A 19164-nucleotide genomic window follows, 5' to 3' on the forward strand; every position below is an offset into this window, starting at 1 on the left:
ATATAAGTGTTATTCCTTCCTTGGTTGCCTTCCAGATCCGTCACACCAACTCTGACTCTTAACTTCTTTATCTCATTTTCATTTCTTGGGTTGCTTCCTTTTTTTTTTTAATGTATTATGTTTTAGTCTATTCTCTTTTAAATTACTTATAAGCTAGTCTACATTCCTGATTCTTTTAACTTTTTCTGTTTCTCCCCTGAATTTAATCAAGCTGTCTCATTTCTTTGAGTTTTTTGTCCATTCTGTTTTCAGTTTTGAACTGTTGATTCAAAGTGTTCTCCAAAAACTCCAAATGTTTGCTTGAGGATATTTAATTCAGTTCGGAGGGTTGTGTTTCAGTTTCCTTGTTTCACCAGAAGTTTCCTTCAGTTTACCTTGTTTTGGTGAGGATGAATTTTCATCAGCAGAGCATTTGGATTACTCTCACTTTCTGGGTTTTAAAAAAATTTTTAATTTATTTTATTTATTTATTTATGGCTGTGTTGGGTCTTTGCTGCTGTGTGGACTTTCCCTAGTTGCAGCAAGTAGGGGCTACTCTCTACTTAACGGTATGCAGGCTTCTCATTGCAGCGGCTTCTCCACAGGGCTCAAGGCTCCTGCAAGGTGGGGGTGGGCACAGACATTCATTCTGCAGCAGGTGTGTGATGTGAATGCAGCTGGATGCCATCTGTATTTTTTTATATATGTGTTTTAAGTATTGTTCATTTATTCTCATAATCCTCGTGATTATTTTGTGGTTTTCTTTTTTTTTTTTTTTCACAAATGAGCAGCCTGATTCACAAAAGAGTTAATAACCCAGTTACGGTCACAACTATTAAGTAAAGAAGCTAAAAAACAAACCAAAGAAGTTTGACTTTGCAGCCTAAGTTCTTTCAATTACACACTCTCTAATAGAGGGACAAATAGTTGGATAGATCAAGAGATGCCACTTTTACTTATAAACACACACAACAAGCATCTCTATCTCAGAAGGTGGGCATATGTAAATGCAGTGAAGGAGTCCAGAGCAATAATCTCTAAGCTTGCTTCTGGTGGGGGGATTCTAATATCTGAAAGATTATTAAGATAAGAAGAGTGGGCCAAAGCCGTGCTCAGAGGGAAATCTGTAGCACTGAATGCATGTATTAGAAAAGAAGGAAAATCTAAATTCAGTTATCTAAACATCCATCTGAGGAAAGTAGAAACAGAAAAGCAAGTTAAATCAGAGTAAGCAGAAGAAAAGAGACATTAAAAGTTAGAAGAGAAGTCAGTGAAATTGAAAAAAAGGAAATTAAGGGAGAAAATGAACAAAACCAAAAGTTGGTTCTTTGAGAAGACAGTAAAACTGATAATCTTCTAGCCAGGCATAGCTGGAAAAATGGAGAGAGGACACAATATTGTTATCAGCAAAGGAAGGGGGCAGCGATTCTGGTCCTGGGACATTAAAAGGATAATCAAGGAATACTGTGAACAGCTCTATGCCCACCCACTTGATAACCCAGATGGAGTGGACCAGTTCACTGAAAGGCCATGTGCTGAAATTTGAGCACGAGGAAGTAGACAGTGTGAACCGGCCTGTACCTGTTAGAGAAACTGAACCAGTACTGAGCAACCTAGAAGACGGGTTTGCCCCTGGCTTTTTAGATACAACGCTGAAGGCATGGTTCATGACAGAATTGATGAATTGGATATCATTACAGTTAAAATTTTCTGCTCTATGAGCGACATGGTCAAGAGAATGAAAAGACAAGACATAGGCCGGTAGAAAAATATTTAGAAAGGACACATCTGTTAAAGGACTGTTACCTAAAATGTATGAAGAACTCTTAAAACTCAACAATAAGAAAACAACCACCTGCTTTAAAAATGAGCCAGAGACCGAGCACACATCACCGGAGAACATACTCAGATGGTGGAAACTAAGCGGATGAGAAGATGCTCCAGGAAGACACAAACTAAAGCAACAGTGAGATACCAGTACACACCTGTTTTCCACCATTTATTATAAAATGGCCTTCATTTTAAGTGTATTCACTTAAATTGGCCTGTGTATAATCCAGTTATCCCAGAAGAGGAAGATACCCTACATGCTGTACAGGTGACATTTCAAAAGAAAAGAGCATATTATCTTTAAAAAACTGATGGAGTAATGACCCTCTTTATTGGACAGAATAGGTTGTACTTGGATTTCTGCCTCGCAGATGTGTTAATAAATTGCATATTGATTAAATTTCTGATCAGAAAAAACATAGAAAAATTCCAGAAGATAGTATATAGGAAAATAGTTTTTAGACAGCCCAGAGTCTTAGAGCAGGTTTTCTCAATGAGGGTGGTATTGCCCCCAAGGGAGTGTAAATTGGTTCATAGGAGGCAAAAAAATCTTACTGTTACTATGTTTGTGGCCCTGGAAAGGGCCACAGTGTGTGTCAGCAGATATTCGGTGCATCTACAGTGTTCAGCTTTCCTGGGGAGACAGGCGATGAGGGAGAAAGTGTCTAGTAAGGGTTCCTTAGTAGGGATGATAATGAAAAAGCAGTTGAGAAGCACCGCCATAAAGGAACAGGGACAGAGTCCACTGCCGCACTGTGCATGTCTCGGCTGTGAGGGACACCCCAGACAAGGTCGGAAGGCGGGCAGATGGGGAGAAAAGCGTTTACAACTCGTGCAGTAGAGAGTATAACCTCCGTGTTCGGAGTTCTTGCCAGTGGTTAACAGAGTAACATTGCCATACACACACAAGGACGTGGAGTTAACGTTGGCTTCATCTACTGCTACAACGCCATTTCTCAGCTTGTTTGCTGTTTATTGGATGTGAATGATTATCTGTATTTCAAAAGGAACCACACATAACTCCTGTGTGGGGCCCCTTCTATTTTAGACTTCTTAAACTCTGGGAGGTGTGTCTCCACAGAGTTGAAACAGAGTGGCACAGACAAATCCATTTCGTTCTCTTCTGTGTTATATTTTCCTAACTGTATTACATTTGACTTTATTGGTGTTCCTTTTTAAGATTATGGGAGTGCATTATATTAATAACCAAACAAATTGTTTTGTTCTAGCAAGATAATACTGGTATTTTGTGTGTTAATTTAAAACAAATAATGGAAACCCTCATGGTGAAATGTTTAGGAATGTTTTATGGAATATAAACATTGTTTTATATCAATGGGTATGAAATATTAAATATCCTAAATTTAGGTTAAACCTGCCAAACTCAATTCTAATTATTAATGCTTTTTTTTGTTATTTTAAAAGTTAATCAGAATTAAAAGCATGTCTTATTGCAGAATTACAAAACCGCAATTAAATGCAGGCTATTTGGTCTCTGTATTTTTATTTTTCTTATTTGTTTTCATTTGGTTTTTATTAGCTGTCCAGTGGGGAGAAGATGGCCGCCCATTTCATTTTCTCTTTTACACTGGCAAACAGTCATACTATTCATTAATGCATGTAAGTATATCACACTTATGGTAAATAACATGAACTGTTAGCTAAGTAACTAATGATACCAGGGATTTTGCTCAGCTTCAGAATTTACCTAGTACGTTTCATAACAGACAAAAAGTAAGACTTCTAGAGGTAAGACAGTATGTTAAAAGGCTTTATATCTTATTAATTTATCTTTGCTAAAGGTAAGCACTAGAGAAGTTATGTCAGAATGGCTTGTCCTTAAAACGCTTTTACTTCCAAAGGTCGTGTTGAGAAAGAGATGCTCAGGTCAGTATGCAGGTGTGGGTGTGCATCACAGGGCCAGAATCAGGAAAGACATCATTGGGTGATGGGGCACTCACTCACCTGGGAAGAGGCAAAGTCCTTCCCTCTCGTTGTTCAGTCACTAAGTCATCTCGTCCTCTGTCCCCCTCTTCTCCTTCTGCCCCCCATCTTTCCCAGTATCAGGATCTTTTCCAGTGAGTCAGCTCTTTGCGTTAAGTGGCTGGAGTATTGGAGCTTCCTCATCAGTCCTTCCAATGAACACCCAGGACTGATTTCCTTTAGGATGGACTGGTTTGATCTCCTTGCAGTCCAACGGACTCTCAAGAGTCTGCTCCAGCACCGCAGTTTGAAAGCATCAGTTCTTTGGTGCTCAGCCTTCTTTATGGTCCAGCTCTCACATCCATACATGACTACTGGAAAAACCATAGCTTTGACTGTACAGACCTTTGTTGGCAAAGGGATGTCTCTGCTTTTCATACGCTGTCTAGGTTTGTCATAGCTTTCCTTACGAGGAGCAAGTGTCTTTTAATTTCTGTCTGTCACTGTCTGCAGTGATTCTGGAGCCCAAGAAAAGAAAATATGTCATTGCTTCCACTGTTTCCCCATCTATTTGCCATGAAATGATTAGTTATTCAAATACAATTTGTTTTTCATAGGCCAGCACGGTGTATGAGGCTAGAATCAGGGTCTAGAGGACCCACAAAGAAGTGATTTCACTACATTTTGACCCCCCACCGCATTTGCCTGTCCTGAGAACAGGTTGTATTTTCTTGCAGAGCCCAGGTGTTTGATGGTGTACACACTGGGGCATCTCCTACAGTTACAGTGACAAAAGGCTGGATGCTGATACCCAGTTTTAAACAACAGACCCTGCTTCATCTTTAGAACACGGTGTCAAGTTTTATTTTATTCATAGTATGACTTCTCCCAGTTAACGGAAACAGTCTCCAGGCCTCCATGGCCCCAGTGCACTCTCGGGCAGCTTGGCCCGCGCGCACATGGGTACTCTGCTTTGTCAAGCTGGCTGGTGTTTGCGCTCTGCAAAGCCAGAGGATAGAATCCCCAGTTGTCAGGTGCATTTATTTCTTGGGGAGGGGCGTGGAAAAAAAGAAAACCTTCCTTTCACTTTCTGTTGACCTTGGGCAAATGAGCTTCTTGCCCCAGCAGAAATGAAATGAATGATGGATGCGGAGGGCATCTTTGCTGAGTAATGGAGCCGGCCGCGCTCTCTGCCCAGGCTCACCGCACCGCCCGCGGCCGCCCGGGGACCCCTGCCGCTCATTTAAATAGGTATGTCAAATCTGCCTCCTGACGCCGCTGGTTTGATCTGTGGTAATATTTGTGAAGGTTCCATATGGACTTGAGCCCCCTGCAGAGCTCAGAAATAATGTACAACGCTTCATGGTACAGACGCAAATTCCCCCTGAAAAGGGGCACAGCGGCGCAGTAGCTGTCGGAGAGGTGATGGAGCTGGCGCGCTCGGCTGTCAGCTTGTTACACGGATGGCTTGCACGCAGCGAAGCTGTGGAAAATCTGTGCCTTTTAACTTTTCTACTTAATCACGGTTGTAGCATTGCCTTTAGACTGTATGCTACATTAATTCTCTTCCTGCCTTCTGCCTTTCATCCCAAGTTTCACGGGAAAAAGTAAAGCGTGCGGGTCGTGGAGAGGAGCCTTATCAAACAGCTGTCACCCGACAAGCCATTTGCATTTGTCTGGGCTGAAACGGAGCAACCTCAGGGCATGGTATTTGGTTGCATTCCATCATAATGAAGAAATTACACATCGGAGAAGAGGCCTAACTTTAGTTTATATGTTTTTAAAAGGGATCACTCAAGAATCTGGTTGGTTTCTCAGCCAATCAGATACTACCCCAGTCTAAACTCAAATGTCAGATTACACTCAGTTTATCAACGGTCTTCCTTTATGCATCATATAGTTTCATTACATACAGGAGAGTTCTTTGGGCTTCTGCATTTTAGTTAAATCTAGTAATTTAGCTCTGTCTTGTCTGTTGCGTGTTTTGACCCCCAAACACTGTGGGTTTGGTATTTGTTTTTGTTGTCCATCAGAACAGTTTACACCTGTGAATTACAGATGTTTTGGTTAAATTTGAGCATATTAATTCAGATAATAAAATTTGTATTTTCAAAAACTGCACCTTATGAAATTTTAAACTAATTATATGTATGGGAAAAAGGATAGGAGTTTCCCTAAGTGCATGCCAAGTGCTTGCACCTCATGCAGGGCACATGTTGTTAATCACACTTGTCCTTGCCAGGCCGGTGTGGGTCAGCGTCATGCAAGAAGCTGCTTGTAACCCTGAACTGTGTATGTGACTAAACACTCCCTGTTTGTGGTGAACCAGGCATCGCATGTGATATAAGACAATATACCTCGAAGCTGCTCCCTGTGTTGCTCTGCCCTCTCTCGGTGGGGAGGGGTGCCCTTCGCTCTGTGGGAGGGGAGTCCTCCCTACTACCATCCACCACAGCCCAGGGCATCGAACCCCCAAAGACTGACAGGTGGGCGGGAAGTGAATCACTGTTGCCACCGTCTCTTGCTGTCGGTGTCATTTCTTCCCATGTGACGGGGTAAAAGACTCTAAGCCAAACTCTGATTCTCCCATGTCCTGGGCAGTCTGTGATGGTGTGAGCCATGGGCGTCCACGGCCAGGCTTTTTGGCAGAAGAGCACCAATCCCAAGCCTGTGTGCGGCTCTGCCGGGGGCCTCTGTGGCATCTGTTGACCTTCTGTAATGACGTTGGAGCCGCTTTCCCATGTCTGATCACTGCCTGCCTGTTAAAGTTATGTAACACAGGCCTGCTGCAGCTTCCAGTTGAGGATGAGATCTAAAGCTTTAGTGAGCACTGTTTCCCACTGGCCTGAAGTTAGTCCATCCGGTTCTTTTGTGGAGAAGTTGGGGCAGTTTTGAGGGAAGCAGAGGATTCTCAGAAAGAAGCAGCTCATTGTTTTGCCCGGAAGTGAAGCTACTGGGAGAATGTAAGGTGCAGGAGCACGTCCTGGTCCTCAGGGGTTGCACCCTGAATGTGTTACACCCTGAGTGAGCATGTTATACCCTGAGTGTGTTACACCCTGAGTGAGCGTGTTATACTCTGAGTGTGTTACACCCAGAGAGTTCATAGGCAGGTTGGCTGGAACTCCCTCCTGTGGGCACAGCCATGCAGCTGTCTCCAGGTTCCTGGGAAAGTCAATAAAAACCATCTATTTTACAAAATAGTAAGATGTACGTATGTAGTGAATGAAGTGTGAAACAGTACTAATGAGTACATTCTTAAACAGTAAAGGTCATTTTAAATAAGAGGAGATGAGAGCCTTATGGTTTCTCAAAGGATCACTGAGGATTAAGGGGCTCAATGCTGGACAGCCCTGCTCATCTGCCTTTTTTACCCAAAGCAGATGACTTTCCATCTCCTTAACAGCCACTCACCAGTAGAACTTGTATATTTCTCAGACATGATTTAAGCTTTCAGGAGCAGAATGAAAAAAGATAGTAAAGGAAGTGACCTGAAACCTCTCCACCCAGACACCTTTTCACGTCCCATGAAACCAGAGCTCGGGAAAGGGTGTGAGACACTTCGAAAACACTGTAAGCTGTCAGAAACATTCAGCATTTATTGAAATTTTCCATCAGCTCTCCCCACCATAACCTTTAAGATAAGGTTCTTCATCTCTAAAAGCTACACTGGGAATTTAGAAACCTCATTTATATTTCATGACTTGTCTTACAGTAAACATTGGAGTATTGCCAGAATATTTCTATAATTCAAAGCAAGTATATGGCCACAGATGAAATTTTTAACCAAAGAAAGGTCAAATTAAGGAATAAGTAGATTGGAGAGGGCAATGGCAACCCACTCCAGTTCTCTTGCCTGGAAAATCCCCGAGCCTGGTGGGCTGCAGTCCATGGGGTTGCTAAGAGTCGGACACGACTGAGCAACTTCACTTTCACTTTTCACTTTCATGCATTGGAGAATGAAATGGCAACCCACTCCAGTGTTCTTGCCTGGAGAATCCCAGGGACGGAGAAGCCTGGTGGGCTACCATCTATGGGGTGGCACAGAGTCGGACATGACTGAAGCGACTTAGTAGCAGCAGCAGCAGATTATTATATACTTAAACTATTCTACCCAATTAGGGGGGAAAAAGTTAAAAATGTGGAAAAAAAAAGAAGTGATTCTAATCCTGATAGTGTAGGTATAAACAGGATTCATTTGCCTGGCTCATGTAGAAATTCTCCAGTTTATTTTAAGTGACTTACATAACTTCTGGGTTCACACAGCAGCCCCAGAGGGGTGTGTATCTCCACTTACGTTGTTGCAGACCCAACTAACGAAAGTTCCAGGGACCTGGCACCCAGATTCTTCCTTAGTTTACATCCTCCCTGCCACCGGGTAGTGCACGTTGAAAACTTTGGAAGCAGCACTTCTTAAAAACGGACTTAAAGCAGTGACCCTTCCCACAGTGACATGTTACAGAATTCCACTTTACAGCTACATTAAGGGCTTCCTTTTAGAAAGCTGCAGACCATGCTGACATGCATCTGCGTGCTGTTTGCAGTCCTTTCTTGACATGCATCTGTGCGTGCTGTGTCGCTTCAGTTGTGTCCAACTCCATGCAGCTTTTTGGACTGTATGTAGCCCACCAGGCTCCTCTGTCCATGGGATTCTCCAGGCAAGAATAGTGGAGAGTTACTTTGGTAACTAATTGAGTAACAGAATCTGCTGTTCTGGAAGTATCTTTAATATACGTTTTCCTCACATGTGAATAATTACTGTTGTGGATCTTGTATGTTGGAAAATCAATTTTTAAAAACCGATTCAACTTACCGCCTCTGTTCATTTCAATCAGATCACTTCTTTTATAAGATTATTTTTCTAAATATATGATGGAGCTTTAGGTAGTAAAAATGTATGGTATCGAGTCACAAGCACTCCTGTGTAGTTACTCCTGGTGTGTACTTTCCCAGAAACTTGTCTCTGTGACCTGTATGTGAGACTGTTTTGTTTGTGCTGAATAGCATTACATGAAGTGTACCTGTATAGCATACTGTGTTCATGAAGTGATAGCCATGGTCTCCCGTGGAAATATGTCTCTTGGAACTCTAGATAAACAGCATCCCGTGGAAATATGTCTCTTGGAACTCTAGATAAACAGCATGATGAAATCCACGAGAAATGAATTATATGTATGTTTATTTCAGTTGGTTTTGTATATGCCAGTAGCCAAAAAATTTTGAGAAGATTGTTATTTAGGAAATTTATTTTCTGTGATTTTCTTTTTCCCAACAAACATTTTAAAGTCTCAACTGTATTGAACTAGTGGCTAAGATAGTAATTACTGTTAGTTGTATATATTTTGTATATCAAAAAATATATATATACATACAGACTTTTTCTGTATCACCCTCCTAAGAAATGTTATTTGTTTGCCTTTCCTAAAATTGGAACTTCTACATGATTAATAAACCAACACAGATTTGGGAAGCCTAAAATCAGATTTCTTTAGACTAAAAATCGTATTGCTCATGCTCTTGGAAGAGTTTAGTTTAAGCATTTCTTTTTTGCACCCTGAGCATCTGGTATTTTCAAATTAGGCACCTTCTAAATGCGACTCATACATTATGGAAATCTGATGACATGAGGGGTAGATAGACTGGCTTTGATTTTATGAAATATTAATCATAGCTGTGATTAATGATTCAGCATTTCACATCTGGGTTATTCCTGTCATATTTGAAAATTATACTATTAAATACAGTATATAAACTTAGCGTGGCTGGGGTCACGGCTAATCCTCTGGCGCCCCTTAAAAATTAAGTGGAAATTGAACAATAGACCAGAAGCCAGTCCTGATAATCTGTGATGTTGGCAGTGCCTGGCGTATTTTATACTCTCGAGGATTTTCTGATGTAAATTAGTGCACACACCTCTTCAGGGAGCTGAAGCTGTAGGGTGTACTTTCCAGACGACTCTTGTCTCAGAGTAGCCAGGACAGGCTCTGAAGAGCGGGTTTATTATTTAGAAGAGAAAGAAAGGTAGAAACGGCATGCACATAAAGTGGTTTCGCTTATTTGACACCCAAACGCCATACCTCACCCCTGTGTCCTTTCTTGGCCATTGCTATAGGCCAGGCATTGTGCCAAGAACTTTACATATATTTTCCTAAATATTTAGAGAACTGAATGAGGGGCTTTAATGTGAGCATTATATGACTTGATGGATCACAACTGTCAAAGCACATCTGAGCCACCAGGGAAGCTCCATAAATGATTAGAACTTAGCATGTTCAAAATTTGGCGTGTACCTTCATGGGTGGTTTTTCTCATTTTCGACATTTTTTCTGGTGATTTACATACACTATTTATGCATTTTTATGAAACTAAATATGAACTGCAGAAGATAAAAGCAGAGTGAAAAGTTTAAGAAAAATGTGGACTTAATGTAAACATTGCTCAGAAGTCACCAGCAAACAATAACAACTTTAGCAGCCCAAACTTTGACTTGAAACTTAACCTATGAAGCAGGTCAACTATTTTTGTTTTTGTTGCCTTGGTTATTCCAGAAAATTAAATAGATCTTTAAGAAGCTGGGTGTGTTAGTCGCTCAGTCGTGTTCAACTCTTTGTGACTGCATGGACTGCAGCACGCCAGGCTTCCCTGTGTTTCACCATCTCCCAGAGGTTGCTCAAACTCAGGTCCATTGAGTCAGTGATGCCATCCAAACATCTCATCCTCTGTTGTCCCCTTCTTTTCCTGCCTTCAGTCTTTCCCAGCATCAGGGTCTTTTCCAGTGAGTTGGCTCTTTGCATCAGGCAGCCAAAGTATTGGAGCTTTAGCATCAGTCTTTCCAATGAATATTCAGGGTTTATTTCCTTTAGGATTGACTGGTTTGATCTTCTTGCTGTCCAAGTTGTAGAGGTAGTTATTTTTAATCTGGACAATAGAATTGAATTAACCTAATTTCTTTCCGTAGTTCCGGTATTTAAACCCGGACTTCAGTGTACATTACTCCAGGGCATGGTTCTAACAGATCAGTAAGCCCATGTCAGAGGTTCCTCTTCCGGAAGTCTGGGGTGGAGCCTGAGACGGTGCATTTCTGACCTGGTATTGGGCTTTACTGATGGTGTCTTAGCTGTAGAACCTCTGACTGGTTAGTGATTCTTCACCATTTTGGAGATGCTCAACCCGGCTTCACAGTTTCTACATGTGGCTGCTTTTCTTCTTCTTGTCTAAGTTATCAGTTCTACTCTCCTTCCAAGAACAAACAACACAAAACACACTCTCAGGAGTCTCCCAGCCACAGGAAATGAGCTCTGTCTTCGTCTCACCATTCCTAGTCCATGGAGTATGATCTGGGCTTTTCTCACCTATGTTTATGCAAATCAAAGGTGCAGTCCTCACATCCTTTCTTCCTTCGTCTGCCCGTTCTCCCTTTTCCACTTGAAAGAAATGGATTCCTGAGAAAAGGTTGCAGAATGAAGATAATAAAATGTAAGCACTGGTCAGTACAGAGGCAGCAGCCAGGGACACTCCTGTTCTTAGAGCAGACTCTCTGTCGGCAGCTTTGAATATAAAATAGTGCTCTGATCAGCCCCCACACAAGGTTGTCCCCCAAGCTGGAGATTATTAAGACTGTTTGAAATACAGACAGGCATCTCGGAGTAACCAGTTGTGTCTTCTGAGATTAGTGGATGTTCTCATGATTTAGCAAGAAAAAAAATAAATTATCTCTAGTTCATCCTTTGAGCATGTCTGTTCCGTCGATTAGTATATTATAAATGAACACGCACATGAAATTAGTATGAAATGATGAATGAGTACACACCGATTCAACATGAGTCTTCACATAGGCTCAGTCAAAAAAACTGGGAGACGGTTGCGTTATTCTGCTTGTTGTAAACTCATTTCCTGGAAAAATGTATTTTATTAATCACCTGTGTTGCCAGATTATTGCTTTTTTGCAATTCTAACAAAATGGTAAATTTCCCTTACTTGCATTACAGTTTAACAGGTGACATAGATTTGAAGTCTTTGTTAGAAAGTAAATTAATAGAAATCAAATAATGAGAAGTAAATATTAATAGAGAACTTATAAAGACACAGACTACATGGTGAAGACTTAACTATTACATAAGTATTAAATATTAGAAAAGTTGTTCAGTGCTAAGTATAATTTTTAGTGGTATTTCTCCAAGTTTAAAGGCATATTGCTATATAAGTTAGGAATTTTTTAAGGAAAATTTTTGGTTTTGTTTGAGGAATTCTTAAGGAAAATCATTTATAACTTTATTTTGTGTTTAATATCCTCACTGAGCTAGTTGTAAACCTTTTATAGAGCTATTTAAATCCAGTTGAAGTGTGTTACTCTGCAGAATGCTAAAGTCTCATTGAAATTACTCTACCATGCTTCAGTTTGAGTGAGAAACAGTATTGTGGAAGAGCATTTTCAGCAGTACTTGCTGTGCAGCTGTGACTTGAGAATTAAGGAGGGGTACTTTTGAGATGAGGGGACTCAAGGGAGGTAGAAAGTAGTGATGAGAACGTGCTGTCTCCCGGTCTAGCGTGTTTTACTTGCCACAGGAAGCGTATGGAAAGGTGCTCCACGCAGAAGAACGGCAGGACCAGCTGCGAGCCAAGGGTCTGTTTTCAGAAAAATCGAAATCCAAGTAAGTTCTTCTTGGTGTTAAAATACTAACTAAAAACATTCCACTTATCATTGGTGTTTCTTAGGCATTACATAAAGCTTAAAAATGTGTTCATTATTTCAGCATTAATCTTTATAATTTTTTGTGTGTTTGAGAGGATGTAAATATTAAGGTTATTATTTTTATAATACTTCATTCCAGATTTATACATTAAATGGCACTTAATTACTATATTTGAATATTATTTCTTCAAAATTTTTGTGCTTATGTATGTATGTGTGTGTGTGTGTGTTTTATGTATTTTGTGTTTAAAGATTTGTGCATCCGTTTAGCAAACAGTGATAGACTAGATCCATCAACTTGACCAACTGGTTTTAAATTTTGGACTGGTTAGTCATATATTTCCTCTTATTCAAAAGACACAAATTTTTGACCCAGATGACACAGTGGTAAAGAACCTGCCTGCCAATGCAGGGGAGACACAAGAGATGTGGGGTCAATCCCTGGGTTAGGAAGATCTCCTGGAGAAGGAGTAGCAACCCACTCCAGCATTCTTGCCTGGAGAATCCCAGAGACAGAGGAGCCTGGCGGGCTGGAGGCCCTGCGGGCACAGAGACCTGACTGAGCACACAGAGCACAGCACGTTCCTGTGTTTTTCTTGTTCAAAAGACCCCGGTTTTGGAACACGGCTAGTTTAGGCTGTAAGTACTACCCCTAGCCTTTTCTTTACTTTTCATTACTACTTTAGTCCACTGACAGATTACTGTGCTTCCATAACCTCTCCTTTCAAACAAATTATTGAAAAGCAAGCACAATTTGAATTTTTGAGGAATCTGGTGACTTGAATATCCAGCACGTTTCACACTGCCGAGTCTAACTCTGCCAACGGGACATTTGCTAGACTGGGTATCTCTTCTTTTAAAGTAGACTGAGGAAATGTAATAACCTATCTAAAAAAACTATTCACTTGGATGGAATTTTACAGCTGTGTAATACTAATACAAAAGTGTGTTCCCCCGTCAAGAATCGCTACCACTTGTGGGATCTTTCATGGTGTAACTCTCATTGCATGGTTAATTTAAAAGAGAATACATGTGATATTTTAACAGAGACCTGATTGGCAGCAGATGGCTGATTAAGGAGGAACTGGAAGAAATGTTAGTAGAAAAACTGTCAGATCAAGACGTGAGTAATTAATCTTTTTAATTTAAGGGGACCTGTGCCGTAAGATTGTAGACAATTACTATATTAATATTTAGGATCCTAATAGTAATGTTCCTCAAGAGGCATGTGTTCCTAAGACAGTTTTCCTTTAAAAAAAAAAAAATTTGAAGCTGATTCTGTGCGTAGGCCAGGAAGGTGGCAGCCTAGAAGACCCAGGCCCTCCCCTGCAAGTGCGCTGGCCGTCTCTCTCTGCCCGTTGTCTTGGGGGGAGTGTGGCGGGTGTCATTTTTTACATCCTTCAATAGAGCGGCTGTTAATTTTACAGGCCAATGGTAAGTATAAGGAGCCGTTAGAGATGAAATAGGAAAGAAATGAAGCACAGGGTGCCCTTCCTGCTTAGCATATGCAGTGTCTGTGTGGCCAGTTCTTAGAATCAGCAAAACCACCATTGTCAGGATCACCTGGAATGCTGGGAACAAAATGCGGTCTCCCACGGTCCAGGCCTTGCTCAGAATTCCCACCGGCATCACCCAGGAATATACATTTTTAGCAGGCTCCCAAAAGCCTGTAAAGATGGTGATTCGTGGGTAGGTCTCAGCCAGATTCTTATTTGCTCAGTATTCTTGCATATTTCAAAATTGTCAGAGGAAATCTGATGTTTTAAGTATGTTGATGTTCTGGATTTAGATTATTTCTAGAAGATGAGAGTATAGATAAATTTCACAGATTGTTTCAAGAAAGGTTTTTTCCCTCCCATGGCAGTGACTGACAGTAGCACCTTGCCACCGTGTAGATTTTAAGTCATATACTTAAATTTCTCTGTTCTTCACTTACGTTATTACAGAAATTAATGTGTTGGAAAAGTTGCAATTTGCTAAAGTGAGGTGTTGGACATTTGGTGAGTGGTAGAGCCGGAGTTGATTTCTAATAGCCTGACTGCCAAGTCGGTATCGCTGTGTTGGGTGCAGCTGAAGAAAATCTGTCTTTTGCCTCTTAACTGACTGCATCATTTCTGTGTTTCCCATTTCCTGGCTCCTTTCATTTTTTAATAAAATAACAAGTTTGTTTTCATTTTGAAAATATCCCAAAGACTTTGTTAAAGGTGCACAGCCATGAAAACAAAACAACCAAATATATAGGCTCATCTATTCATCTATCTGTCTGTAAATATATGGGGCCTTTGTACTTTGGACAAATGGAAGAAATCCTGAAGCTGACAACTGGTGTTGAGATGAAGGAGGCAGGAGTGGTCAGTGATAGCCCGACTCATGATCTCAGTTCCTGAGGCTGGCTGTGTCACACCTGTAGTTACCTGCTTGTGGGTTCGAGGGTGTCACGGCACATTCAGGGGAACTGAGAGCAGCTGGGGAAGGACAGCTGTGAATGGAGGCGATGGAGCTCTACCAGGCTGGGTGCCTAAGTATCTCACCCTTCCTTAGACCGCTTCTCTCCTAACATCCTTGGAGGCAATCATTGAAGCAGCCCTTTGAATCTTACCTGTGTGATTTTTATATATTTCAAATCATTAGTGGCAGATTTTCACTATAAAGGCAGAGGTCATAAAGGCGAGCCTGATTTTTAGGGTTGGCAAAAACATAAATCAGGTTATCAGAAAGCTGGGCTTCACGCTCTACTCACCAGGGATGTCAAGCTTCAGCTGTCTCCTCCTGCATAAACACTTCAGAGTGACTGCTCTGCTGCTAATTTTAAGGGGTTAATACCAAGTTGTTTACTTTCTAATCACATGTTCAAGAACTATTAAAAAAATGCACAGAGTAGCAAGGATAATTTATTTCAAGAGGTTGCCCTTTAAGTCAAGTATCTCTTGAATTTTTAAATAGCTTGATTGTTCAGTTTTAAAGGAAATCATAAACATTAAAGTAACACAGCTTGAACAGCTAAAGATATATTTGCCAAGTGTATTATGAAATATAATTTAAGAGGTACATTTTCTCAAAATCAGACTCTCCCCATTTTACTGTGCGAAACTCACTGGAAATTATTTATGAAGCTCCTCTTGATAGCAATTCTAGTAAAAGAGTAGAAGTCACACTCAAAGATCATCTAAATATTTTTTTGAAACGGAATTTAAATTTCACTTTCTTGTAATATCCCAATTCAGAAAAATGGATTTTTCTTTGAAAGGTTCATCTCTTTGTTTCTCTAAAGAAACGATTGAGCACCAGAGGTGCCCAGGGAGAATGCCACGCCTGCTCACTGTTTTAGAAGCAGTGCGAGTGTCATCCTGTCAGAATTCATCAAGAAAAGCAACACTGGAAAGATCAAGTATATAAAAATAGAAAAAACTTAGCAAATGCAATTACACTCCCATCTCCTAATGAATTTTTATTGTCTGCAGTATGCACAGTTCATCCGGCTGCTGGAAAGGTTATCAGCCTTGCCGTGCGATGCAGCTGAAGAGGAATTTGTGGGCAGGTTCCGCAGGACAGTGACCGTTCAGTCGAAGAAACATCTGATCGAGCCTTTGCAGTATGACGAACAGGGCATGGCCTTCAGCACAGGCCAAGGTAAGGCGCCCTGGAGACGAGGCGCGCCCACGCGCGCGGGGAGACAGTGGGGCGTGTGTGCGCTCTCGCCCTGTACTGTTCATTGTGTCCGTTTGTTTATTTTTGCTGTTGTTACACTGGATTTCCAAGGTTTTAAGATTCTTGTTGACATTTTGAAAAACGGAACCCTTTAATGTCCCAAGAAAAGATGTGGACCCATAGCCTGCACAATCACATTAGCACTTGGTATTCTCACATTTTCAGCTGGTGGAAACAACAAGATGTTTATCACAGAGTGTCTTAGATTCACTGAAAATGTTCAGTGAATCTGCCCGTCAGACGCCAAAACTACGAAACCTGAAAACTTTAGGTCCTCAGCTCACGTCTTCCTTGTAGATGCCCAGAGCCATTTGACATGGTGTCACTTTAAAGAATTGAGCTATTAAATGATCCATCTGCAGCTCTAAAAAGTTTAACATCACTTCCTTTGTCATTTTCAGTTAATATTTTCAAAGAAGTGTAACCTTCCCTGAGGATTCCTTTTATTTCAACCTTTTATTCCTTTTCTTTTAGTTATACTTTATTATACTGTTCATGTATTGTAAAAATTTACAGTTGAGATTCAGTATATTCTTATTAATTTAAAAAAGAATACTAGGTAAATTTAATTAAAAAAAAAATAATGTAAACAAATGTGAATTACTTGGTTGTAGTACTTCTAAAATGGGATCAAAGAACAAAACACCGCCATAATAAGTTCATTACATCAATTATGGTATAGTTTGCCTGTTTTATTTTTGTGTGACATGTAATAATTATAGAACTTTCCTATATAGAGTGTTAGGTATTGTTACTCTGAGGGGAGGAAATTAATGTAGTTTTGCCTCACTCAGAGCACTGGGCTTCAAGATGTTCACCGCATAGATGTCTTGTATTTTTCAAGGTAAGAGAAAGACTGCAAATGCAGAGGCGGTTGTTTATGGCCATGGCAGTGGGAAGATAGAAATAAATGGGGTCGACTACCTGCTCTACTTCCCAGTGACCCAAGACAGGTGAGATCTGCGTTTGGGTTTGGCTTTTTGATCCTAAAGGAAATACACTTGATGATACATCCCGATCAACAAGGCTTATGATTTCCTGGCGTTTGCCCGATTGCTTCTCTTTGTTGTTTGTTGTTTAGTTGCTAAGTCATGTCTGACTGCTTTGCGACCCCGTGGACCGTAGCCCACTAGGGTCCTCTGTCCGTGGGATTTCTCAGGCAAGGATGCTAAAGTGGGTTGCCATTCCCTTCTCCGAGGGATCTTCCCCACCCAGGGATCAAACCTGCACCTCCTGCATTAGCAGGCTCGTTCTTTATCACTGAGCCACCAGGGAAGCTCCAGTCCAGGTTAATTCAGATCACTAGTGGAGGGACCGTTTTTAGCTACTCCCCTTTGGGTGTGGTTCCCTGTCCTCATAGACTTTTGCTGTATTCTGGGTACCTGCCTCCTGACTGTGCAGACCCCGCTTCCTAGGGGATCTTTCTCACCTTGACCACCCTGATGCAAATGCTCTCATATCTCCTGATTTTTTTCTCAACTTTAGTCTCAGTTTCTTTATGTTTATAAGCATTTGCTTGGGAATCTTAGAAGTTTCAGGAATTAAAGCAGATATATATTTAAGCTCCCAAACGAGCAGGTGAGCAGAGCTTCCCTTAGTAGCATCGTCACTCACCCTCAGTGAGGCAAGCTGTGCCACTGCACCCGAAAAAAAGAGACCAACCCCACTCTCACGGTGTCTGAGTATCCGAAACAGCAGTGTCTCTGCATGTGTTGTGGTTCCTATAAACGACTAGAGTGTGAGCGTTCTGTGAAGTCATGTGTATATGCCGCAAATCTAACTCCATCTCTTGTGATGTCCTCAGAGAGCAGCTCATGTTCCCCTTTCATTTCCTCGACCGGCTTGGGAAGCACGACGTGACCTGCACGGTGTCGGGGGGCGGGCGGTCGTCACAGGCGGGGGCCATCCGCCTGGCCATGTCCAGAGCCCTGTGCAGCTTCATCACCGAGGATGAGGTTGAATGGATGCGCCAAGGTACGGCTAGTTTGAGTTTCTGTGAGCCCTGAAAAGTAATAAAGCATCAGCACTTTTCTTTTCAGCTAGAATTCAGACAGGTCTGGTTTGCCTTCCATGCAAGCTCGTTGTTTTTTCCCACACCTTTTAAGTCGAGTACATGCAAAAGCCATGGGTATATGGTTAAGTGAAGTTTTGCCTTTGCTGTGTGGCCGTTAAAAGTACAATGGCACCCCACTCCAGTACTCTTGCCTGGAAAATCCCATGGACGGAGCAGCCTTGTGGGCTGCAGTCCATGGGGTCACTAAGAGTCAGACACGACTGAGCAACTTCACTTTCACTTTTCACTTTCATGCATTGGAGAAGGAAATGGCAACCCACTCCAGTGTTCTTGCCTGGAGAATTCCAGGGACGGGGGAGCCTGGTGGGCTGCTGTGTATGGGGTCGCACAGAGTCGGACACCACTGAAGTGACTTAGCAGCAGCAGCAGCATTAAAAGTACTCTTAACAAAATATGTGAGCCTGGCACACAGTGCAAAGAAGTGCTAGTGTTGGAGGAGTGAAGAAAACAGTGAAAAGCTCCAGCCTGTGTAATACTTATAAACATCAGGAACGGAGGCTGAGAGTGACTCGCAATCACTCCTGAGGACTGGGAGAGCGGAAGCCACCAGCAAGACCGACTTTACTCTCCCAGAATGGAAGTCTTGTGCTGAGAACACAACTCTAAAACTTTTTTTTTTTTAGATCTTGAAACAAAGTCCCAAGAAATACTATTGTCACACAAATTAAAAAGTGTAAGTTTCTTTTCTCAAATGTGTTCGTGCAGTCATATGTTACTTGTACATAATGGAGACCAGAGGTAGAAAAGAAAAACCTCCTGGATGGTGAAGTGTGTGGCAGTATAGACCTTTACAGTCACAGTGTCTGTAAGACTTGCGCTTCTGTAACGGTAAGCGCGCCAGGTGGCTTTCCTTGCAGTGACTAGTGATGCCAAACAGGAACAGCTTTGTCCTTAGTTGAACAGGTTTTAAAACCAAAGAGGAATTGATCATAGCTCTCAGAGCAGAAGACAAGCAGACTCA

General features: G+C 41.5%; 1 protein-coding gene across 2 annotated transcripts in view; it reads left to right on the forward strand.

The window, feature by feature from the left end:
• Positions 1 to 19164, forward strand: part of MRPS9 (mitochondrial ribosomal protein S9) — a 37925-nt gene that overhangs the window by 17887 nt on the left and 874 nt on the right. The window contains exons 5-10 of one of the 2 annotated variants that reach the window (XM_005212443.5): positions 3350 to 3429; positions 12295 to 12380; positions 13469 to 13544; positions 15883 to 16051; positions 16974 to 17082; positions 17934 to 18103. In XM_005212443.5, coding sequence (XP_005212500.1) covers positions 3350 to 3429; positions 12295 to 12380; positions 13469 to 13544; positions 15883 to 16051; positions 16974 to 17082; positions 17934 to 18103 — 690 coding nt within the window. Of the gene's footprint in view, positions 1 to 3349; positions 3430 to 12294; positions 12381 to 13468; positions 13545 to 15882; positions 16052 to 16973; positions 17083 to 17933; positions 18173 to 19164 lie in introns of those variants that run through there. The other variant, NM_001035332.1, reaches the window with a different exon arrangement.

This window comes from Bos taurus, chromosome 11 (assembly GCF_002263795.3).
Source record: "Bos taurus isolate L1 Dominette 01449 registration number 42190680 breed Hereford chromosome 11, ARS-UCD2.0, whole genome shotgun sequence".
Taxonomy (NCBI): domain Eukaryota; kingdom Metazoa; phylum Chordata; class Mammalia; order Artiodactyla; family Bovidae; genus Bos; species Bos taurus.